Here is a 26,395-nt window from a genome sequence, read left to right on the forward strand (position 1 = left end):
TGGGCGAAGGCACTTTCAAATGAAGACTTGAAGCAGTTTGCAAAAGAGGGGTCCAACATTCCTTTGAAATGTGCAAGAAGCTAGTTAAAGGTTATAGGAAGTGATTGACTGCATTTAGTTATTCCAAAGAGTGTGCAACCAAATATTAAGTTGAGTGTGCCAACAATTTTGTCAGGCCCATTTTTGGGGTTTTGTATGAAATTATGTCCAATTTGCCCTCCCCCCCCCCCCCCCCTCTGTTTTTATGTGTTGTTCTAATACACACAAAAAACAAACGTGTACAACAAAACATTTGCAATTGCAGTAGTTTTCAGGGAGAAATACTTCACTTTCTGGAACAATTTCAAGGGTGCCAACACTTCAGGCCATGACTATCTATACAGTTGTGTGAAAAGGGGTTTGCCCCCTTCCTGATTTCCTATTCTTTTGCATGTTTGTCATATTTAAAGCGCACCTGTCAGCGGGATTGTGCTCAGTAAACCACATACACTGTCAGTTGGGCCCCGTTATACCGAGTAAAATGATACCTTTGTTGATGAAATCAGTGCTGTGGTTCTTTTATAATCTTTATTTTCATTTCAGACAATGATATGCTCGTGTTTCGGGGTGGCCTTTCGGGAGGGGCTGTAACTGGTTCTCTGCCTTCTGATAGGTCACTGTGCTTTCAGTGACTGCCTACTATTTTACATATTGCCTGTGCAATGTGTGTGCCACACATGAAATTTGCCATATTGCTTCAGGCAAATTTCTTTTTTCCTCCAGCAAGATGGCGCCGCTAGTGGCGCTTGCGCAGTGGCATCTATCGGCAAGCGATAGATGCTACTGCGCACGTGCGGGCACCATTTTGCTGGAGGAAAAAGAAATTTGCCTGCAGCAATATGGCCCCCGTCGCCCAGGTTTAGGCAATAGCATTTCTTGATTGCCTAGATCAGTGTTTCCCAAACCCCATCCTCACGGCCCCCCACAGGTCAAGTTTTCAGGATTATGGGCAAGTAGGTCTTTGAAAAGTAAGTCAATTGACACCTTCACATCTATAATCCTTTGATACTGAGAGGATGATAGGAGTTATACTTCACCCAAGACTACGATGTAAGACACAGATGAAGTTATTCTTCCCTTATCTGGACATTTGGACTGACGCCCAGAAATTAGATTGTAACTTGTTTTTAGCTGTCTCAGCAACCTTCTATTGCTATGAATTATCACTTTTCTGTTTATGAAACTTTCTTATCAACATTCCACTGTTATGAATCATCACTTCACTGCTTGTGAAACAAAGGCATTTTACTGCGCATGTCTGACAAAAAACTATGATTATAAATAAAGGGACAGCACTTATAGGGGCAGGCGCGCTCAGGGGCTTCCCAGAACTTGATTATACACTACGTGTCTGTGTATTTCTTGTTACGGGGATACCCCGACTCCAACAAGGACCCTCCATGGCTGAATGATCCTAACAATACTTTTATATCTTCTAAGACCTGCATATCCATAGATGCAGTTTGGGTGGGTTCATCTCACTGACAGATTCCCTTTAAGTTAATGTACAAATGCAGGCTGCTGTGACTGTACTGCACTGGCATACAAACCACTACACCTGCACTTTCAGCATGCTAAAGGTATATGTGAACATTGAAAACATCCATTTTGAACTGCATTACTGCCATTTAAATTATACTGATAAATTTGATGTTCTTATCGCCCACAATTTGATCAAAATGCATAAACTTAATGTTCACATATACCTTCGCACACTTTGCGTAATATATATATAGAAATATTACATATTTTATGTTGTGTTTTTTTTTTAATATGGGAACATAAATCTTTTATACAAATGTCCAGAAAGTAAGCAGACTCTGAGACCTGTAGATAATGTCTGCAGAAATTAGAAGACACAGCATGCACTACTGTATCTATCTTTTGCAATCAGACAGCAGGTTTTGATTCATCACCACATATCTCCCAGCTAGCCCCATGACCTAGATAAAACATCCTGTTGCTATGTGGATGCATTTACAATGCTGAATTGAGAATAACAATCAATGTGTCATGTTGGCCAATGCATTGTGAATATAATCACCATCGCAGCACTGGACAAGCAGCGGTATAACTTTCTGTGCACGCTCATCTCTTCAAGAACCGTCTCATCGGCATATTTGGCTTGGCACAGCCTGTAAATTATTGGGTTCTGGTGTTGAATCAGCATAAAAATCTGCACATTTACTATTGTCTGGCGGCTTCTAACACAGATGTTTCTCAGGATCATATTTTGTTGCCTTGCAAATCGATGCATAAATTATCAATGAAAACAGACAGACGGTGGTGGTGGAGCTTTCACATTTATCGATGTCTTGTCCATTAATATGAAAGAACAACAAAGATCTTTAAATAGTAAACGGAAGCCTAAGTTTATAAGACAGTATATAGAGAAAAAGTCAGTAGCTTCACAAACTATGGTTTCTCCAGCTGCTATTACATTTTATCGAGATTTTAATGACACATCGATAGGAAAGAATTATTCATAGTCACATCCTAAATTTTTGGGCTTTAAAAGGTCTTCAAATATACAAATTGTGGGACATTTCTGGCAGATATCCAGTTGGGTAACTACCAATATTTTTCTTCAGGTTTAGCTGTTCTCTATGATTAGAAACAGCAGATCAGCTGCACTGTCTAAAGTAGAACAGTCTGAAATCTACTTGTCTTGGTACAGTCTGCTGCTCTCCTTTCCCTTATACTTTACACTGCTGGTTTTTGTTAATATTGACTGTTGATTGTTAGCACAGTCCCTATACAAGCTAGCAGAACAAGTGTAATAATGGGGAGATGAGATCTGTTATAAATTGGATACAATATATTAAAAAAGTGTTGTCTACGATTTTAAAGGATTAGCAGACGAAAAAAAAAAATAAGACAAAAGCTATACAAAAAAATAAAACAAAAGCAGAAATTTCCTAATATATTTCCACATTTTCTTTAAACCCATTTTATAGAATTTTCAGAAACAGAAATCTTCTGCATCTCAGATCATCCATGTCCCCCTTCATTCTTAATGCCCAGGTTAGCACTGTTGCTTTGCAGCGCTGGGGTCCTTGGCTTAAATCCCACCAAAAACAATATCTGCAAGGAGTTTGTATTTTCTCCCCGTTTTTACACGGGTTTCTTTTGGATACTCCGGTTTCCTCCCAAACTCCAAAAACATAACAGTAGACAATTCAGCTTGTGAGCCAATGGGAACAGTGATAATGAAGTATGTAAAACCCCTATTCAGTGTCACTATAAAAGCGAGTAAAATATATACATAGACTAATATTGTCCGAACCCGCTGATAATGACTGGTTTGTGTATGGGAGCATGTGTGATTTTGTATCTCAGAGGCGGCTTTGGGTCGCCCTGTGATAAGTCTTTGCAGTGGCTCTGTCATGGGGAACGCAGGTGTTCTCGTGTGCAGTGGAGAGACAGTGGAGATGGCTGCCGGCCATGCCATCATCATACTGGCTGCAGTAAGACAAAATATAGGTTTACCAAAGGGATGGGCGTCAGCCACCAACCACCGATGGAATTCATGGGCAGGAAATTATCCTATATGTTCACAGCAAGAGTTAGGGTATGTGCACACGATGCAGAAATGAAGCAGAAAATTTCTGCATCATTTCTGCATCTCCCTGGCAGAAAAAACGCATGCAGATTGTGCATGCGTTTTTCCTGCAGAATACATGCGGATCCACATGCAGATTCACATGCGTTTCCGCATGCAGATTGACAAGCGCTTTCCAGGCGATGTTAGCATCACCTGGAAAGTGCTTGATAACTAGGTCACACTATATAAATCCATGCAAACAGCATGGATTTATACAGTGTGAACCGAGAGAGTGTATATACTTACCTCCGATGGCCCGCGCTGTCCTGCTCACTCCGTTCTCCCGGCTGCCGGCAACTTTGAATTGAAAGACCTGCCGACGTCAGCGTCACGTGACCCGTCACATGACTCTGACGTCACCGCAGGTCCTACAACTCACTGCAAGTGCCGGGAACCAAGCGGGAGCGCTGCGCGGGCCGACAGAAGGTAAGAATACATTTATTTTTTATTTTATTCTTCTTTTTACAGCTTTTTTAATGGTACCTGGGTGTGGATGAGACTCTCCTCTCCTCCACACCCGGGTACCATCCGCACATTAGAACGCACCAATTACGCAAGTACAGATGCAGTCTTGCGGAATTGGCGCGTTCTAATGCAAGTCAATGGCGGCGAAATCGCCGCGTTTCCGCAAAATTAATTGACATGCTGCGGATTTTTGACCGCAGCGTTAACGCTGCGGAAAAATCCGCATCATGGGCACAGCACATGCGGATTTCCATTGGGGAACATTGCTGCCCTTCTACCATGCGTTTTTCATGCGTTTCCGTGGCGTTTACGCAACTGCAAAAACGCCGCGGAAACGCATGAAATACGCATCGTGTGAACACAGCCTTAGACTGACTTTAGGATTATGCAAAAAATACTGCAAGAAAAAGTTTCCAGTTTGTCAGGGAGCGCTTCCAGGTGATTCATTACTTACTCCAAATCTTTCAGGAATAATCCAGTTTATTTTTATATAAACAACGCGTTTCGGCTATACATAACATTAGCCTTCATCAGGTAAAATCCTGCAAAAAATACTGCAGAATAAAACATTTTCTAACGTGTGTTACTTTAAAGGAAGAGGTCAACGAGCAGGAAAAAATAAAACAAAACATTTCATCTGAGCAATGTTTTTTTTTTAACTTTATACATTTCCTGCTCTTTGAAATTTAAGAAAGTGTTCTAACAACCACAGAATGACTGTTCATACCAAGTACAGGTCCTCAGTACACCCTTGGTGTGGCCAAACATTTGTCTACGCCTTCCCACCTGCTTTGCTTCCATATATCTCAACCATTCTCTGGCTCTATGAAGCCTGTGCTGTCAAAGAAGAGGGGTGGGGATGGAGGGAAAACAAGCAGGTGGGAAGGTGCACGTTTGGCCCCGCCATGATGTACCGAGTGCCTGTACTTTGTTTAAACAGTCATTCAGTGCCGACAGTCTTTCTAAAGTCACTTTATGATTGATAAGGATGAGGTGGGGTACCCTAAGGGACACTTACAGATCCTGAAAATGAATGGGGGTGCGGTGTTGTTTCTACTCCGCGGCCCCATGTCAGCGGAACTGTGCAGAGAAACTGCAACAAAGCTCTATTCAAGTGAATGAATCTGGTCACAGGTGCCTGACCAGCCTGATGGCCGTCAGCACGACTGTGCAGAGAAAAATGGGAAAGGGGCTGCAGCACTGAATCAGTGATATCCTAGCAAATAGGCTATTACTTTATGGATTGGGAATAAGCCTCCAAAAATATACAGAATAGGGAATCCATTTCAATACCTTACAAGAGTGTCAATTTGCATATTAAAGAATGAATGAAAAAAAATTTTTGCACACTATCCCTAAAAATATCTATAAAAATTAAAACACATCCTTATTATATGCATTACGAAAAAAAGGGCACAAAACACTTGTTAGGGAAACAAATAAAAAATGGTTGGGAAGTTAAACTACAGAATGTGCAAGTCTTTAAAAAAACATTTGTTATATAGATCTGAAATGCACTAGTCAATCAGAGGTTTAAGCAATGGGGCTCCACAATAGTAAGGAGATACGACATGGTCACCTGCTTTTTGATAGCATCCAGCTATACAACAGCCCAAATATATTTCAGCTTCTAAATTTATTCACTTGGGAAGAACTCCCTAATCAGCTAGTCATGCTAAATTAATAATTGCCCCCAAGTCTCTACCTTGCAATTAATATTTGATGCTCGGCACCGATGAAAGACCTTTGTGTCAGCTACTTTGGCAGAGTTGTTCCTAGATTTACCGCTACTTTATAATTTTTAAATGCTCTCTACATCAATTTTCAGAATGTCTTGCAACTTCCAAGGCACAAATCCAATGACACAGATCTAAAATGTGTAAGAAGAAAATGCATGCAGTCTTCTGCGTTTCAACACACTTGGCATAAAAAACAGTAGGAGCAAACATTTTGTAATATATCTTATCAGAGATATTTTTTCTCCACTTATGTTTTTCATCTGTGACTAATTCTTTTAATTATGCTCCTTTGTTAAAGTCTATTTTTTATGTGTCTATCCATGATGGAAATCATTTAAACTTTGCATATGTTGCTTTGTTTTTTTTGAGTTTCGAGAAGTCTTCCCTTGATTGAGTGATTTTTTTTTTTTTTTTTTTTTTATATGCCCGAAAATATCAGCACATTTTTTGGACAATTTTGCGAATCGTGACTTTTTGCACTAAAAAGCTGCAAAAAGGTTGAAGACAAAAATAAAGATTGATTTTGTGTTGAAGAACTTGGCGCATAAAATGGCAATGGTGCCACCTGAGAAAGGGTGTTAGCACCCGAAACGCGTTGTTTTTAATTTTTTTTTTTTTTTTTTTTTAAACAAACATTGGAGATATTTCCTTACTGTGGGAAAACCAAATGTCTGGGTCTTTCACCGCTATCGTTTCTATATAGTTTGAGGCTATGTTCAAATACTGTTTTAGCCTATGGTCACGGCCTCCTTCAGAGCTTACGTCCGAAGCTCTTGAAAACGGGATTCGGGCCACTGACTGTAATGATGCAGACGGAGTCAATGTGTGCTTTGTCGAAGCCTGCCTCAAATAACCGAATACAGTCAAAAATTAATGTCCAAGATGTCCGACAGAGCACACAGGAAAAAGCTTTAAAAAAAAAAGTGACTTTTTTTTAGAAATGGCCACAGAGGGAGGAATACATTGAAATATTCCAACTTAGGCCTCATCCAGACATCAGTATCTTTCATGTACGCAAAGAAAAAACCCATACAAACAAATATAGTACTACATCAGTATTTTGGATCAGTGTGTCATCTGTTTTGGTGAATGGTTTTCTGGTACACTGATGCCACCCATGAGCTGTACGTATTTTTCACAGACTTACTGGCATTTTTCATCTACGCAATGGAAAAAAAACCTGACGTTTCGATTTTGCACGAACAGTGAAAAAACACAGACATGTGAACGGCTCCATAGACTATAATGGGTACATGTTGTATCCCTGAAAAACATAGCTAGATCACGTATGTGCAACATGGACGTCTAGATGAGGCCTTATACGGATTTACTAAATCCTCATCACTACTGAGGTCCTTCAGTTCTTTGTTGAAGTTCTGCACGCAGAACATCTTCTGTTCTAAAAAACTGACAGAAAATTTATCATTGGGACCGCTCTCCTTCAATTTGTAGAATTGATTCAACTGATCACTTTTACTTATGCATTCCAGTTGTCTGTTCCTAACGCCACGTTCACACGTTAAGTATTTTACATCAGTATTTGTAAGCCAAAACCAGGAGTGGGTGATAAATACAGAAGTGGTGACGTGTTTCCAGGGCTGTGGAGCTAAAAGTCTAGACCCTTAGGTCAGGAATAGAACATTTCTTAACATTCCCAAATTCTTATGGAAAAAAAAAATATTCCCCACAAACTGCGTTGACCTACTGTACCCAATTTATTATATATTTTAGGAGCCGGAGTCAGTCCATTTTATACCGACTCCACCAAAATAGACACCGACTCCACAGCCCTGCGTGTTTCTATTATACATTTCTTCTGATTGTTCCTCTCCTGACTTACACATACTGGTGTAAAATACTGAATATGGTATTAATCTGTTATTGGCACTACTCTGATTGTATTCTGCAGGTTTTGACCTGCCAGATCACTCCAGTGTTTGCTGGGTGGACCAGAAGTCACTACACAATGTAATTTTAGGAGAGCCAGAACAAAACGCTCATGGACTCGCATTGAGAGTTTGCGACTTATCTCTGACTTCCGGTCAGAGGATGGCAGATCAGGCCATGAGAAGCACTGGGAAGAGCAGAAGACGGCGGCTGGTAAGTAGAATATTAGGTTCAGGGAACTTACATTAGAGGCATCACTCCAGCACAGAAATAAAACTGGAGTGGTGGCTTTAATGCATGAATTGTATGGAATATCTATTGGAAAGAAAAAAAAAAAAAAAAGTTGGCCCTGTATAAGGCCTCATTCACACGTCAGTATTTTTATGCCAAAACCAGGAGTGTCTTGAACACAGAACAGATGTCAATGTTTCAATTATAGTTTTTCTCTGCAAGTTCCACTCCTGGTATTGGCAAGCAAAATACTGAAGAAATACTGATCAAAAATACTGACATGTGAACGAGGCCGAAGACTCAAGACTATAGCACGGCCCAGTTTGAAAATTCTTAACCCCTTTCCAACGTAGGGTGTACCATTATGTTCTAAGTTGGATACAGTGAACTGAGTGAGCTCTAGAGGAGCAGGCTTGAAAAAGTATTCATACCCCATGAACTTTTCTATATTTTTTCACGTTACACACAAACATAAAAGTATTTTATTTGGATTTTAGGTGATATACCAAATCAACAAAGTAGCAAGTATGTGAATTGTAAAGGAAATAAGTGGTTTTATAAATATTTTAAAAATATAAATCTGAAAATTGTGACGTGCATTTGTATTCAGCCCCGAGTCAATACTTTGTAGGACCACCTTTCACTGCAATTACTGTTGCAAGTCTTTTGGGATATGTCCCTACCTGCTTTTCACTTCTGGAGGCTGAAATTTTCTCCCATTCTTCTTTGCCAACTAGCTGTAGCTCAGTGATTGGATGGAGGCGTCTGATCAGATGTTCAAGTCTTCCCACAGATTCTCAATGGGATTTAGGTCTGGACTGTGACTGGGCCATACACACACAAATATGGTTTGATCTAAACCATTATATCGTAGATCTGGCAGTAATTTATTTATTCATACATGAAAAATACCAATGAGACAATGGTGACACATGTACCCATTTTCTGCACACATGAAAAACAATGATGTCTGAACAAGGCCTTAGACTAAGTTCCCAATGAGAATTTGCTGCGTTTCTGACATTGCATATTTTTGCTATGCAAAAAACGCAGCGAATTACAGTGCCAGAAAATTGTATGAGATGTATAGAAGTCTAATGCCCACTGTATTTTTTCCTTTTACACAGCGTAAACTGACTTGTGAAGCATTTTTCAAATTCGCAACATGTCAATTTCTCTTGGGGTAAATGCGTCTATTTGCGGATTTTCACCAGAGACTTGAATGGTGAAATGGAATATCCACAGGTTAAAAAAAAAAAAAAATGCCTGGTCTAATAATGCTATCCCTTTAAGCTGTGTACACACGTTTTGTTTTTTTTACCCCCACACCCCACCAATTTCGTGGCAAAAAAAGTAACATTTGAATGCAGCTTAACCCCTTAGTGACAGAGCTAATTTTGAACTTAATGACCAAGCCAAACTTTTTAAATCTGACCAGTGTCACTTTGTGAATTTATAACTCTGGAACGCTTCAACAGATCCCACTGATTCTGAGATTATTTTTTTTGTGACACATTATACTTCATGGCAGTGGTAAATTTTGGTCAATATGATTTGCGTATATTTATGAAAATTTGACAAAAGAAAATTTAAAATTTCTCAATTTTCAAACTTAAAATTTGTATGCCCTTAAATCAGAGTTAGGTCACAAAATAATTAATAAATATAATTTCCCACATTTCTACTTTCTAGTATTTCTACTAGTCTGCATTATTTTCGAAACATTTTTTTTTTGTTAGCAAGTTAGAAGGGTTCAAAGTTGATTTCTCCGACATAAATTTACAAAACTTTTTTTTTTTTTTTTAGGAACCACATCACATTTGAAGTGAAGTGACTTTGGAGGCCTAAATGACAGAAAAAAAACAAAGTGACACCATTCTAAAAACTGCATCCCTCTAAACTACATTCAAGAAGATTATTAATCTTTCAGGTACTTCACAGGAATTAATGAAATGTGGAAGGAAAAAACGGAACATTTTACTTTTCATAAAAACTTTACTCTAGCCCCAAATATTTTACTTTTACAAGGGTAACAGGAGAAAGTGGACAGCAGAATTTGTTGTGCAATTTCTCTCAAGCAAGCAGATATCCCATATTTGGGGGAAAACTACTGTTTGGGCGCATGGAAGGGCTCAGAAAGGAAAGGCGCGCCATTTGACCTTTTTGAACCCAAAATTTGCGATAATCATTAGCGGACGCCTTGTTGCATTTGGAGAGTGTCTGATATGCTTAAATAGTGGAAACCACCCACAACTGACCCTATTTTGGAAACTAGACCCTCTTAAGAAATGTAGCGAGATGTGTGGTGAACCCACAGGTGCTTCACAGAAGAAGTTTATAACGTCGAATTGTGAAAATTAAAAAAATAAATTTTTCCCGCAAAAATGTTGGTTTTCGCAAATTTTTCACAAGAGTAACGGAGCAAAATGGACCATACATTTGTTGTGCAATTTCTCCTGAGTACACAGATATCCCATATGTGGTTGAAATTACTTTGGAGGTACAATGCAAAGCTCAGAAGGGAAGAAGCACCATATTGGAGTTCAGATTTTGCTGGAATGGTTTGAGGGTACCATGTCACATTGCCCCTGAGGTGTCAGGAAAGCAGAAAACCCCTATTGACGTCATTTTACAAACTACACCTCTCAATGAATTCATCTAGGGGTGCAGTGAGCATTTTGACACCACATGTGCCTCAGAAATGTATACCATTGGGCGGTGAAGAAATAATAATGACATTTTTACTGCTAGAATGTTGTTTTAGCTCCAAATTTTTAATTTTTATAAGGGCTAGTAAGAAAAAATGGACCTTTAAGTTTGTTGTGCAATATTTCCTCAGTACACCAATATCCTACATATAATTGGGAAATACTTTTGAGGCACAATTCAAAACTCCAAAGGGATGGAGTGCCATATTATAGTGCAGATTTTATTGTTATGGTTTGGGGGTGCCATGACCCACTGGGAGAGTGGACTTTGAGGGGCCTATATATTGGAAATTCCCCAAAAGTGATACCATTGTAAAAACCGCACCCCTCAAATACTTTAAAACTGTTGTCGGGAAATTTTTTAAAACTCAAGTTGATACACAGGAATTAATGCAAAGTGGAATGAAATTTTTTTTCTCAATATTACCTCTAAAATGTTGCTTTAACCCCAAATCTCTCACTTTTGCCAGAGGTAACACAAAAAAGTGGGCCCCACACTTTGTTACCCACTTTATGAGCGCGACCACTTGTAGTCAAAAAGTTCTGTTTTGACAAATGGCAGGGTTTGGAGCGGAAGGAGCAATATTTGAATTTTGGAATACAAATTGGCTGAAATAGACTGCGTGCCATATGTCGCATTTGCAGGGCACCTAATACGCCCAAACAGCAAAAACCTCCTCACGACTGATCCTATTTTGTAAACTACATCACTCAAGGATTTTATCCAGGGGTATAGTGAGGATTTTGAACCCAAAGGTACGACACAAAATTTGATAATCAATATGACGACCTAATGAGAAGTGTTGAGTGCAAATGCTCGCTACTCAAGTTTGCATTGGGTGCTTGGGTATGCACAGAGGATTGCGCGTGCTCGAATGACATGCTCGAGTCTCCGACCCGCATGTTTTGCGGCAGTTAGACACCCAAAAAAAACATGTGGGGACTGCCTGTGTGTGGCAGGGAATCTCCACATTTTTTTTGGCTAACAGCAACGAAGCATGTGGGGCAGAGACTTGACCAGGTCACTTGAGCACCAGCGATACTCTGTGCATACCCGAGTACCCAATGCAAACTTGAGTAGCGAGCATTTGTGCTCAACACTAGTCGTCATATGGTCAGTCTCTTTTTTTTTTTTCCCCTTCAACTCTTGAAAAACCCTAACCCTTAGCCCAACCCTAATGTCAAAGGATGAAAGAAATAAAAATTATAAAATAAAAATAATTAATCTGAATAAGGGGATGACACAAGGGGGGAGGGGTGACATACTAATTATTGGTTTTAAATCACTTTGATAGACCCTATTCACAGTGATCAAAAGGAACCAATAAGAAAAATACCTGCTGTTGCCGGCCGATGCACTGCGCATGTGCCCGCCATTTTATTTTCAGGAAGAGAAAGCGGAGGGTTGGGGGGGGGGGGGGGCGGGACAGAGCAGGAGGTACGGGGGGGCTTTGATACATCATTTCTCTCTCCTCTGACATGTATATAGCGGGCACATTTTTTTCTTTACGAGACGCCGTTATTCATTTAATAACGGCGATCATGTGATCAGGGCCCTGATAGTGTTCTCCAGTGTCTACCCGTTCGGGGACACCCCGGAGATTTTCGAACTGTGGGGGCGGGGGGGGGGCGCTATACCTTTAATCCCGATCACAGTTTTAAAAGAATAAGACCCCTTAGAGATCGCCGTTTTAATGCGTATCAGTGGTCGTTAAGGTGTTAAACCTTGTGGATCACGCCTATCATTTGGGACAATAGTTAATGTTGGAATAGAAAAAAAGATAAACGAGGTTGAAGGGGTTGCCCACCATTTAAACATCCACTTAAACACAACAGTTCCCCATGTAATCTAAAACAGACGAGCGTTGTGTTTCAGGATTGCCAACTTGATTTTTTTTCTGGACAGCTTAGCAAAAAATTACAGACAATATTTTTTTACGAACAGATTGGAAAACCATAAGAAATTATAAGTGACACAGGTCTACAGCTTAAAATTCTGGATATGAAGATAATGAGCTGCATTCACTGTAAAAGGATGATAATTGTGGGGAGCAGTGAATATTCATTTTCTTTAGCAGCGGGGACAGTGTAGGCTGCAGCGGGCGGCTGCTGCCTCCTGTGCCCTGCTCCTCCACCGATACCGCTCCCCCCACACCACACATAAATATACACACCCCCTTAACATTCGGACCATAAGACGCACCCCCCCCCCCCATTTTCCTCCAAAATTTTGGAGGAAAAAAGTGCATCTTATGGTCCGAAAAATACGGTAACTGTATTACCTATACAACAATGGTGACTGGTTATAGGAACACACTGTTTACATGCCCATCTGGCGCTAGAAGCTGTGGATATCCATGTCCGTTTTAGTTATTACAGTGGACAAGTCATGCTTAAAGCCCAGTGTGAACTGCAGCTACAAACTGAAAAGGGGACATAAAACAGATGTAGGAAGTTCCACAAGGGTGGTGCGGGAGCAGCGATCAGCAGGAGGGCTACAAGCTGTCAGACAACTAGATGTCTATCCACTGGGTCCAGGCAATGCCTTACAGCAGGTTAGTGTCACCCTGCTGCCCTTTCACATTTGTGTCAAAGTAAATCAATACTTTTATTAAAAGCAACATTTTTAACCACATCCACTAGCCTCATCTAAAAACTGAGCCAAGACATGCATTATGAAGTTACCCAAATACAATTTAACTGTTTCCTAAGAGTTCCAATAAACATATTTCTCAAAATGGTTTATTATGTCATCAGCCATACAGTATAACAACCATGATTTAAAGTTTTCATCCAGAATTCAACACTATTTGTAGATATTAGTACTTTTGTTAGGTATGTTAAGATGAACAGATTTGTGGTCAGCACAGGGATTAATTAAAGATTGTGTGAGTAGTGCACATTGGGGAATCAATGTTGGGGGGGGGTGGTAAGTCGCAACAATGGCACTTTGCTCCATTACACTGATGAGAGACCAGGAGCCCATTCACATTTCACAATTTACAGAAATGACCGGCCTCTGAATACACATGTTCATCTCATTGAAGTCTTTGGTTGTGGAAACTCTAGTGCTTTGAATTCTAATGTTTTCAATTCTCTCAACATCTACACCAGAAAGTTAACTTCTTCTTCACACCATGGCCTTTTTATATTTTTTCCTTCTCTCCTCCCCTTCTTGTAAGAGACATAACTTTTTTATTTTGCCATCCACATAACCTTATGAGGGCTTGCTTTTTTTTTTTTTTTTTTGCAGGACTTTTGAATGACATTCATTTTATCATGTGATGCACTGGAAAGTGGGAAAAAAATTCTAAAACGTGCTCAAATTGAAGAAAAAAAAAAAGTATAGTTTCACAATTATTTTTTTTTTTAAATATACTTTGTTCACTATACATTACAACTGACCTGGCAATATCTCTAGGTCACTAAGATTACGCAGATACCAAACATGTATAGTTTGTTTTTCTTTTTTTATTTAAAGCAAACCGGTCACCATGTTTGACCGATAGGAGATAAACCCACCACCTTTCAGGCCTGATATGCAGCATTCTATAATGCTGTATATGACCCCAACTATTAAAACAGCTTTTATTATACTTACCTGAGGGGCAGTCCGGTCCGAGGGGTGTCGCTGGTCCTTGTCCTCTCTTCTTTCGAGGCAGTCCTCCTTCTTGCTATGTGTGGATGACAGGTCCCTAAGTCATCCACACAGTGCCCCCTGGCATCGCGGTACTGGCAGGAGTACTTCTCGGCCCTGATGAGCCACGGCGCATGTACACTGCAGTACTTTACTCTGGACTAGTCAGGGCAGAAAACTGTAGAGGTAGGTCTCATATACACCCTGGAAATATTAAGAGCCAGAGCCACCTGATAACCCTCTAAAAATAATGAGCGAGGGCCACATTCATGGTAAGGTATCGATTACCACACGGCTTTGCGCATTTTAAATTAGGCATATAATATATGCCTGCAAACTTTCCGGTATTAATAGGGAAAAGAAAATACGTAGCCCTGAAAAGGACTTTTGTTTTTAGGTTGTGGCAGCAGTATACCTATAGAAGGACTGTAAGGCTATGTGCCCACGATAAAGAAATGCTCCGGATTTTTCCTGAGTATTTCTGCATCTCCCTGGCAGAAAAAAAGCATGCAGATTGTACATGCGTTTTCCTGCCTGGGACATGTGGATGTGAAGCGGTCTTCACTTGCATTTCCGCATGCGGGTTGACAAGCGCTTTCCAAGCGATTAGCATCACTTGGAAAGTGCTTGACAACTTGGTCACACTATATAAACCCATGCAGCCGGCATGGATTTATATAGTGTGACCGTAAAGAATGGTAAAAGATAAAAAAATAAATCTATACTTACCTTCTGATGGCCTCCGGTGTGCTTGTCTCTGCTTGCCGGCAGCTCACGGTAGATTTAAGGACCTGCCGACGTCAGCGGTCGCGTGACCCGTCACATGACTAAATGATGTCAGCGCAGGTTCTTTCGTCTACCGCGAGCTGCCGGCAAGTCGAGACAAGGACACCGGGGGCCATCAGAAGGTAAGTATAATATTTTTTATTTTATTCTTTTTTTTTTTTTACAGGTACTATGGTACCCTGGTCCGGAGGAGAGTCTCCTCTTCTCCAAACCCGGGTAACATCCGCACATTGAAACGCATGGATTCCACATGTGCAGATGCAGTGATGCGGAATCCATGCGTTCCAATGAAAGTCAATGGCGGCGAAAACGCAGCGCTTCCGCAAAATTATTGATAGTGCTGCATTTTTTCCGCAATGATAATCCGCAGCGGAAATTTCCGCAGCATGTGCGCAGCACATGCGGATTATCATTTGGGAACATGGCAGGCCTTCTACCAAGCGTTTAAGCGTTTCTGCAGCGGAATTGCCGCTGCGGAATCGCTTAAAAAAAAGCATCGTGCGCACATAGCCTAAAGCAATAAACCCTGCCTATATGCCTCTAATCCAAAACTATCCCTACACTAAATGCAGGTAACAGCAGATTTACTAGAGAAAGGGCAGTAAGTAGCCCTGAAAAGGACTTTTCTTTTAATGGTGCAGAAGCGGTATACAAGTACTGTAACAGCAATTAACCACTGCTTATATGCCTGTTCTAATATAAGCTCTCCCTTCTCAAAAATCCCTGAACGGCTTCTAGAAGAGAGTGTACCGAGCATCACGTCACCAGGTCTTATATAAGACCTAATGCGGCCGGCCAATCACAAAGGTCAGTAATCAACATGGCTACGGCCTTACCGTGCACGGCAGACAATCCCCGCATGTTTATTGGCTGTCTAACAGCCGCAAAACATGCGGGGCTTGAGCATGGTACTCGGGCATGCTTGATCGAGTTTTTGTCAAAGATTGCAAAGAGCTGTATGAAGCTGACTCAGGAGTGGAGGCTGCTTCATACCATGTAGATGCGGGCTGTGTTACAAAGCCAGCATCTGCAGTAAATGCTTGTTACATAAAGTAAGGTTAGGGTGAGTACATGGGCCACGGACGTTGGTGCAGCAGGTAGGAAACAGCTAGCAGAGTTACTGGAAGCCACAGGCAGACACAGAGACAAACTGAAAGTCTTAAAGGAATCCTGGAAGCCGCAAGCAGAAAGGAGACGTCCTGGAAGCCACAGGCTGACATGTAGTGGTAAAAAGAGGGTTAAAGGGGTCCTGAACATCATTGACAGGAAGCAGGTTTACTAGAAGCCACAGACAAGCAACTTCAGGACTGGAGATCAGGAGACCGCCTAGAGCTTGTGGACAGGAAGTGTGCGCAGACAAACTAAAAAAGTGACTTGAAAGTCTTAAAGAGGTTGTCCACTACCTGATCGGTCGGGGTCCGACACCCATCACTCCCGCTGATCAGCTATGGGGGCCGCCACTGACATTGAGAACAGCTAATGGGTGGGGGTGACGGGTGTCGGACCCCCATCAAACATTGATGACCTATCCTAAGGATACAAAAAGAAAGCAAACACCAGCTCACCCTGACTCAGGTGTCCCGAAGCACGGAATAGACGAGAAAAACGAGCTTTGAAAAAACGCAGGTTGGAGCGTTCGAAACGCGTAAGCTAATCCTGTTTTTAACCATGGAATCTGTTTTTATGGAATAAAGTTTTGTCTGCTGCACTTTAGAAGCTGGAATTCCTCCCTTTTTTATCCCAAGGATAGGTCATCAATGATAAAGTAGTGGACAATCTCTTTAATTCAATATCAAGACACTGGTGTGTGTCTTGGGAGGCCTTATATTTGCCTAGGAAATACAGCACATGGAAGAACGCCGGGCTACTTGCAAAGCCAGAAGTGGACGATAAGAAAATCTAAAATGACCAGGGCAGGTGCATAACAATGCTGCTGTCAATAACTAATAATAGCATTCAAGTGACACCATTACCATTGAGCACATGCATGGGCTTCCGTCATCCCACCGCAAAATGATCGCAGGGAGCTGATGTATTACCAAGGCAGCCAGGGGCCTGCTGCAGGCCCTCATAACTGCCATCTCAGTTCTCAGCCTGTAGCGGAGCTTCACAGAGTACAGCAATTTGTACGCGATCAAACAATTGCAGGTTCAAGTCTCCTAAGGGGACTAAAAAAATAAAGTAAAAATGACTAACCTTCCCATTGCACAAGCAATCAGACGAGAATCACATGTTCACATCCCCTAAAAGGGGCTAACAAATACAGTACAAAAAATAAAGTTTTAAAAAATATGAAAAAAATAAAGACATAAAAAGTTCAAATCACTCCCCATTTCCCCCATTAAAATGAAGATAAAAGATTAAAAAAAAAAATACACAAGTGGTATCACAGGTAAACATCGGAAATAGACAAAATAGCAAAATTTCATTTTTGGTTGCTGCAATACTTAAAAATAAAAATGCTGTAACAAAATGTCATATAGATTCTTTCCCAAAATAGTATCAATAAAAAAAATGTCTCGCCCCGCAAAAAAATAAGTCATCTCACAGCTCCATCAACAGAAAAAATGGAAATGTTACAGGTCTCGGAAAATGGCCAACACCCCCTTAAATTTTTTTTGCCATTCAAGATTTTTATTTTTTTTAAATGGACGTTTGGTATTACCATAATCGATGAGGAGAATCATATTGCAAGGTCATTTTTACTACACAATATACACCGTTAGAACAGTTCCCAAAAAAGAATCACACTTGGAATTTTGTTGCCGGTTTCCAGTACATTATGTGGTAAAAATGATTGGTGCCAATCTAAAGTACAGCTTATCCCTCATACGTCTATGTGGACAGGAAGTTATGGTTCTGGGAAAAAAGGGGAGGGAAAACTAAAACGCAAAAACGGGATTTGGCCGTGTTGGGAAGAGGCTAAACCACTAAATTTTAAAAAATTGTCCTGAGTAGAACAAATACTGATGGAAAATACTGACCGTGTGAACATGGCCTAATTCAGGCAGGATACCTTGACTGTTTAAATATCCAGTAAGTTTACATAAAACAGTTCACAATGTAGCATGTTTGTGACAGATGCATGCAATTCTAAAGGCAAACAGTTGTATAACTCAAGCATTTTAAATAGGCACATCAAAAGTGAACACAAAACATGGTGTAAACTTAGCTTAACCCTTTCCTGCATAGACCAATTTTTAGGATTTGTGCTTTCGTTTTTCATTCCCTAACTTTTTTTCCCATACAGCCGACATAGCTGTATAAGGACTTGGTTTTTGTGGGATGAGCTTGTAGTTTTTAACTACATTTACTTTATCATACTGAAATAAAGTGGGGAAAATCCTAAGTGGGGAGAAATAGAAAAAAAACCCTATTCTATTCTGCCAAGTTTTTGTTTTTTATGCTGTTCAGTGTGAAAAATAGAAACCCTCCAAAAACCATGATTCTCCAGGCCAGTACGAGTATGGCGATATTAAATTTGCACAGCTTTTTATGTCTCCGTGGTGAAAACAGAAAAATAAAAATCATAACTTTTTTGTTCTTACAAGCTGAACGGTGTATTTAATGGGTATAATTTGGGTTACATTTGATGTTTTGACAGCGTTTTTATTGCTTATTTTTGAGGGGGTGAATATAAAAAAGGCAATTCTGGAGTTTTGTTTTTTTTTTACTGTCCAAGGCTAGATTTATACATCTATGTGAGTGTTACAATCCAGAGAAATGGACCAGTTCTTTTTTCAGCTGTCATCCTGGTTGCATCAGTTTTTTTTTCATTTGCCACTGAAGCAGGCAGACTGAGCTTTTTTATCCATTGATTTAATGTATAAATTAAAAATGGAAGAAACTAAGATAAACTCTGAAGTCCAAAGTTTGCCTTCCCGGTTTCATTCGTTTCTCATGGATCCCCTAGACTTTAATGTCCAAGTCTGATCCAGAAAACTGATGAGAACATGCTCAGAGTCTCCTAGACTCGAGCGACAGATTAGTTTTGAAACCTAATGCATGTATGACTCAATGAAACTGGGTCAGTGTGCTGTCAAAAGAACAAAAATGGACAGCACTAGGATGCGTCAATGTAGCCTTTTGCAATTATTTATGTACTCACCTCTTTTAAGTGTTTCCCGCTGTAATCCATGTGACTGCTGCAACCAAGGAGCCAGGGAGGAGGAGCCAGGGAGAAGGAGCCGCTTCGGAGCTGCAGCTCCGGGGCCCACTCTCCCCGACTCCTCGGCTGCATGGATTACAGCGGGGGACACCTAGGAGAGGTGAGTACATGGATTTTATTATTATTTTCACAGGAGGCGACACCGGGAGCAGACTACCACTACCCTCATCATTGTCCCTGCTGGTGCTGATCACAGCGCTGGCAGGAACCATGATGGGGGCAGTGTTCAGCACCCGGCGCTTGGGAACAGCGCTAACTGTAGCGCTGATTCCCAGCCGCAGGTGTCACATGGATGACACACGGATGTCATCCGTGTGGTACGTTTTGTGGACCATGTATCTGCAAAAAAAATGGACTTGTCTCTGTGTGGAGCACACGGACACACGGTCCGTGAAAGCACACTGAGGTGTGCACAGACCTATTCATTTGAATGGGTCTGTGTGTGTCAGTGTCTCCGGTACGTGTGGAAACTGTCACCACACATACTGGAGACACTGACGTGTGAAAGAGCCCTTAGTGTTAATGGTATACAATGCGCTCTACATTTTAGCTATTAGCAGACATCATTAGAAGGAGCACCTTAGACTAGTGATGGTGAACCTTTTAGAGACAGAGTGCCCAAACTGCAATGCAAAAACCACTTATTTATCGCAAAGTGCCAACACGGCAATTGAACCTGAATACTGAGGTTTTAGTTTAGAAAAACAACTCATTCATTAGCGCACTATAGAGTCTATAGCAAAGAGCTTGTAAGCACTGCACTCCAAGCCTAAGATACAGGTGCGTCTCATTAAATTAGAATATCATCAAAAAGTTAATTTATTTCAGTTCTTCAATACAATAAGTGAAAGTCATATATTATATAGAGTCATTACAGAGTGATCTATTTCAAATGTTTATTTCTGTTAATATTGATGATTATGGCTAACAGCCAATGAAAACACAAGCGTCATTATCTCAGTAAATTAGAATATTTTATAACAGCTTGAAAAATGTTTTTAAAATCCAAAATGTTGGCCTAATGAAATGTATGTTCAGTAAATGCACTCAATACTTGGTCGGGCTCTTTTTGCATCAATTACTGCATCAATGTGGCGTGGCATGGAGGCGATCAGCCTGTGGCACTGCGGAGGTGTTATGGAAGCCCAGGTTGCTTTGATAGCGGCCTTCAGCTCGTCTGCATTGTTGGGTCTGGTGTCTCTCATCTTCCTCTTGACAATACCCCATAGATTCTCTATGGGGTTAAGGTCAGGTGAGTTTGCTGGCCAATCAAGCACAGTGATACTGTTATTTTTAAACCAGGTTTGGTACTTTTGGCAGTGTGGACAGGTGCCAAGTCCTGCTGGAGAATGAAATTTCCATCTTCAAAAAGCTTGTTGGCAGAGGGAAGCATGAAGTGCTCTAAAATTTCCTGGTAGACGGCTGCACTGACTTTGGTCTTGATAAAACACAGTGGACCTACACCAGCAGATGACATGGCTCCCCAAACCATCACTGATTGTGGAAACTTCACACTAGACCTCAAGCAGCTTGGATTGTGGCCTCTCCACTCTTCCTCCAGACTCTGGGATCTTGATTTCTAAATGAAGATTGTAACTCTGGGACCTTGTGGAGTGTGTCAATGACTGCCTTCTGGACATCTGTCAAGTCAGAAGTCTTCCCCATGATTGTGGAGCCTACTGAAACAGACTAAGGAAGCCTTTGCAGGTGTTTTTTGTTAATTATTTTAATTTACTGAGATCATGATTTCTGTGTTTCCATTGGCTGTAAGCCATAATCATCAACATGAAAAGAAATAAACACTTAAAATAGAACACTGTTTGTAATGATTCCATATAATGTAGGAGTTTCACTTTTTGTATTGAAGAACTGAAATAAAATAACTTTTGATGATATTCTAATTTAGTGAGAAGCACCTGTACTAGCCACCGAATGCAGTGGAAGTCTGTTCTTGAGAATGGAGAGGATTTTTAATCAAAAGTGAAATTGCAAAGTTGTTTTTACAACCTCTTTGCAATTGTAACCCTTTATCATGATGAGAATAACCCTTTAAGGCTGTGTGCCCACTATGCGTTTTTTAAGAGTTTCCAAAGCGGCAATTCGGCTGCAGAAACGCTTAAAAAATGCTTGGCAGAAGGTCTGACGTGTTCCCCAATGATAATCCGCATGTGCTGTGCACATGCTGCGGAAATCTCCGCTGCGGATTATCATTGCGGAAAAATCCGCAGCACTACCAATTATTTTGCAGAATAGCAGCATTTTCGCGTGACCCGTCACATGATTAAATGACGTCATGGCAGGTCCTTTTTAGACCATCGCGAGCTGCTGGCAAGCCAAGACGCATCGGATAAGGACACCGGGGGCCATCAGAAGGTAAGTATAATGTATATTTTTTATTTTATTCTTTTTTTTACAGGTACTATGGTACCCGGATCTGGAAGAGAGTCTCCTCTTCTCCAAACCAGGGTACCATTCTTTTACTATAACTTGGTCACACTATATAAATCTATGCCGTTTGCATGGATTTATATAATGTGACCAAGTTGTCAAGCACTTTCCAACTGATGCTAAAATCGCTTGGAAAGAGCTTGACAACCTGCATGTGGAAATACAAGTGAAGAACGCTTCACATCCGCATGTCCCTGGCAGGAAAAACGCATGTACAATCCGCATGTACAATCCGCATGCGTTTTTTCTGCCAGGAAGATGCAGAAACGCTCAGGAAAAATCCGGAGCATTTCTGCATCGTGGGCACATAGCCTAAGCCAGGAATGTTAAACTCAAATACACAGAGGGCCAAAGTTAAAAGCTTGGACAAAGCTGCGACCAACCTTGATATTTGTTAAAAAAATGTCTACAATTGAGGACGTTTTTCTTTATCAAATAAAAAGATTATTATTATTTGGAATTATAGTGGAATAATATGTTATGTTAAGAGCAGTAAAAAGCATATGGCCCAATTGCCTAATTTAAATATGTATTAACAAAGGATAAAAAACATTGAATAAAACAGATAAAGTATGATGCAAACAAAAGTGCCCCCAAACACAGTATGATACCCCCACACGCACAGTATGAGGACCCTACTGTACCCTCTCCCTCAACCCCCCCCCCAACTAAGAATGGTGACCCCATCAAAACATGATTCTCCAAACTGCGCTCCCTACAGAGTAGTAACGGGCCCCACCCAGGGCTCCATACAGTGTAGTAACGGGCCCCACCCAGGGCTCCATACAGTATAGTAACGGGCCCCACCCAGGGCTCCATACAGTATAGTAACGGGCCCCACCCAGGGCTCCATACAGTATAGTAACGGGCCCCACCCAGGGCTCCATACAGTATAGTAACGGGCCCCACCCAGGGCTCCATACAGTATAGTAACGGGCCCCACCCAGGGCTCCATACAGTATAGTAACGGGCCCCACCCAGGGCTCCATACAGTATAGTAACGGGCCCCACCCAGGGCTCCATACAGTATAGTAACGGGCCCCACCCAGGGCTCCATACAGTATAGTAACGGGCCCCACCCAGGGCTCCATACAGTATAGTAACGGGCCCCACCCAGGGCTCCATACAGTATAGTAACGGGTCCCACCCAGCGCTCCATACAGTATAGTAACGGGTCCCACCCAGCGCTCCATACAGTCTAGTAAGGGGCCCCACCCAGCACTCCATACAGTATAGTAATGGGCCTGATGGGAGGGCGCGTGGCGCTAGTGATGAGGGAGATGGCGCGTGGGCTGTTGAGTGGTGGTGGTGGTGGCGGCGGCAGCAGTGCTGAGGAGATAGCGCACGTGCCCACCAGGAGGGCTCCGCGTGCCCCCTCTGGCACGAGTGCCTTTGGTTCGCCACCAACTCCCAAGACGTACCCTCCCCCACTTCCGCGTTACAGGCCAGCATGTCATCGCTCTGATTTTGGAGAATGCCTTCACTATTATTGTCTCTCGGATACCCATCCCCTGATGAACCCTTAGAAAAAGGTGGGGGGGGTTGAGACTGTACATCAAAAGATGCACGATAAGTACCTTAGACATCATCTATATCTCATTTATAGGCTATTAGCTATGAGCTTCTATTTTCAGGTTTGTTGGTATCATTGACCTCTGAATTACTGTGCTTCTAACAAACTTTTTGATATTGTTTGGGGTGTATACATATTTAGTTTATAAGGCTATTGGGCAAGTGCAATCTGTATTTACAGTTCCCCAAAGAATATTACTGGACTCCAACACTAATGAGTCTCTCTCATTCTGAATGGTACTCACTATCAGTTGTTTGGCTAGTGTATTATTTGTGAGGTATGTGTCGGATTATTTGCCACAATGGATTGTCTAAAGACATCTCATTTGTGGTCTTGGTCACATGTGTTTCTTGAATTACTATGTTTCACAGTGGTGTCACTCTTGAAGGGCACAACAGGGTCATTGGGGGTAAACCGACGGTGAGCGGGGGAGCAATATCACTTTTTAGGGTGCTAAACTCCTTGGCAACGCAAGGTAAGTAGTAGGCCTAATTCAGAGCCAGAACCCCTGCTCCATTACGTGTGGCCTATCCCTGATATACTAAGCCCCCTTTTTAATATTTAGGAGTTATAGTTTTAATATAGTAGGAGGGTCTTTTTTAGTTGTTTTATAATTCTGGGACCTGTCATGCCATTTGGTTTATGCTTGTTTGCCTAGTATAAAAGAGGGGAATAAAACTCCTGTTGGCATTTTTAATCTCTCCCAAAATGGTGAGTCGTATATGGCCACGTTCACACGTCCAGTATTTGGTCAGTATTTTACATCAGTATTTGTAAGCCAAAACGAGAAGTGGAACAATCAGAGGAAAAGTATAATAGAAACTCGTCACCACTTCTGGATTTATCACCCACTCCTGGTTTTGGCTTACAAATACTGAGGTTAAATACTGAACATGTGAATGTGGCCAACCCCTACCAATGATGTAAACAGGAAGGGGTCCTGGTGTCTCCTGTTTGAGCACATTGGTGGTCATGTATGCATGCCTCTGTGCCATTTAAGTCTATGGGACTGTCCGAGACATTAGCGTACAGCATTAACCTATCTTCTTTAGTCCCATAAACTTTATAAGGTTTGTTCTATCTTCTGAAGAAGTAAACTTCTCCCCGGCCTCCTCACTTTCTGGATGTTGAGGGGTGCTCCTGCTTGAGTGACAGTTCAGGCCAAGAGCTGGCCTGTACTATGCTCTCCTTATGCTGCTCTATGAATCAGTTTTGCCTCTGCAGTATTGAAAGAGCAGTGGGGCTGCAGAGTTGGTAGGGATTTATTGAGCCAACTGTCCTACAGAGGCCATCTTCACTGCAGAGCTCAGCAGATAATTAGGAGAGAGCTTGTAAGCACTGTTTATCAGCCACCACTCCGAGCCAGCAGAGATGGTCGGGTCCCCTTGGCAACGAGCAATATACAATAAAATTAATAAAAGTTAGCCATTTAAATTTGACCACCACTTCATTCAAAGGAGTTACATAGTACACTAGTTCTCATAATCAGTGGGGTCCCAGCAGTTAGACCCCTAGCAATCATATACTTTTCACCTATCCTTTGATTAGTCAATTTTGGGAAAACCCCTTTAATTGCAAATGCACTATTAGGGGCAGGTAAAACGGATCTCAAAAGCATACCTGGCTACGCTCCCACAATGAGTTTTTGATGTTGCAGATTTTCTGCACCCATTAAGTAAAATAGGTTACTTGCATTTTTCCGAAAATACACAGCGTAAAAACTCACCAAAATCTCATTGTGGGAACGTAGCCTAAGATTCTGGGGCCCAGTAGAAAAACATGTGACAGGGCCCACAACAAAACTTCTATTTATGATACCGATATATTTTTTGGACCCAGGTGCGCCTCTTCTGTCTACACCCCCCATTGCTACATCTCTGCCTGGCCATATAAACCAGTCAGACCCCTCCAGAACCACAGTGACTTTAGGCACATTTACCACTTGGCTCATCCATACGGTAGATAGCAGGGCATCGCTTACCTCGGGGATACATTATTTATACATTTATGGGGTTATATAAAATCGGGATCACTGATCCAGGCTGCACAGACAGAGAATTATGGACTCTGGGCGATACTCAATAGTCCAAGGCGAGTATAAGGCACCAATCTAGTATAGGCCAGAGCCAGGTGACCGCTGCGGGCACCTGGGGGACAAGGTACCCTGGTGGGGGCCAAGATTAACACCTGGGATTACCAGGAGGAGTTGTAAGAGCACCTTCTCTATTGTCCCTGGTGATAGAAGCCTCCATCCTAGAATGCCAGGAGTGTAACAGGGAGCCATCCCCATGTAAGCAGCCTGCTACCAGGAGGAGCTACCCTGTGTGTATACCGGTACCCTGAACCTGGGGGCAGCATACGATGCAGACCCCCACTCTACTCATGGGCTGGGGCAGCCTGGCAGTGCTGGTTACCCCTCAGGGGGCATTATCTGCACCGGGCCAGTAGCAGACAAAAGAGCAGCGAATCTCTTTTCATCTCTCCTCCTCCCCCTCTCTCTTTCTCTCCTCCTCTTTCCCACCATCCTTCCTTCTTTCCTCACCTCCGGTCCCGTCCGAGTTCTCGTTTAAGCTGCCCGAGGAGTCGTGGTGAGTGCCCACACACCCTCCCATGGGTGCCGGCGGGGGCAGCCTCTGCCGTTATCTCCCTCTTGCCTTCACACGGACGGGCGCGCTCACGTTGCGCGTCTCCGAAACCGGGGACGAGAAAGAGAACGTCGCGGCAGCGCGCCCGTGACGTCACTGAGCTCCACACCCCTCCCTATCGGCCTCCTTGTAACGTGCTGATGACGTCACGGCTGGTCACTGAGCGGGGTCCATACAGTCGCTCTTATTGGCTGTGTGCGGGGAGGACTTGAGCCGGCATGAGCCTATATAACGGCGCACTTCGCCCCGCAATCCCCTGAGCCCTGCTGAGTTGACAGGGGTTTCCGGCCTGCAGAGAACTTGTCTCCCGCTTCCCTCAGTTCCCGCCGCTGTGAGCCGCAGACGTAGCATGCAGCTTCCTCCAGGGGACTGACTAGTCAGGACTAGCTTACATTACAGACCCTTTCTATAATGCACTCAGGCTGCGTGCACACTATGCGTTTTTCAAGCGGTTTTGCCGCGGAA

The 26,395-nt window shown here is 42.1% G+C and overlaps 1 protein-coding gene across 1 annotated transcript in view; it reads right to left on the reverse strand.

Annotated features, from left to right (window-relative positions):
* UBTD2 (ubiquitin domain containing 2) overlaps positions 1-26,053 on the reverse strand; it is an 82,518-nt gene extending 56,465 nt beyond the window's left edge. Inside the window, exon 1 of the mRNA XM_073651316.1 lies at positions 25,828-26,053. Within this exon, the coding sequence (XP_073507417.1) occupies positions 25,828-25,897 (70 nt within the window). The 5' untranslated portion in view covers positions 25,898-26,053. The remainder of the gene's footprint in view (positions 1-25,827) is intronic.
* Positions 26,054-26,395: the final 342 nt, after the last annotated feature.

Source organism: Phyllobates terribilis, unplaced genomic scaffold (assembly GCF_046119375.1).
Source record: "Phyllobates terribilis strain yellow unplaced genomic scaffold, ASM4611937v1 Scaffold_11__3_contigs__length_659146591, whole genome shotgun sequence".
NCBI lineage: Eukaryota > Metazoa > Chordata > Amphibia > Anura > Dendrobatidae > Phyllobates > Phyllobates terribilis.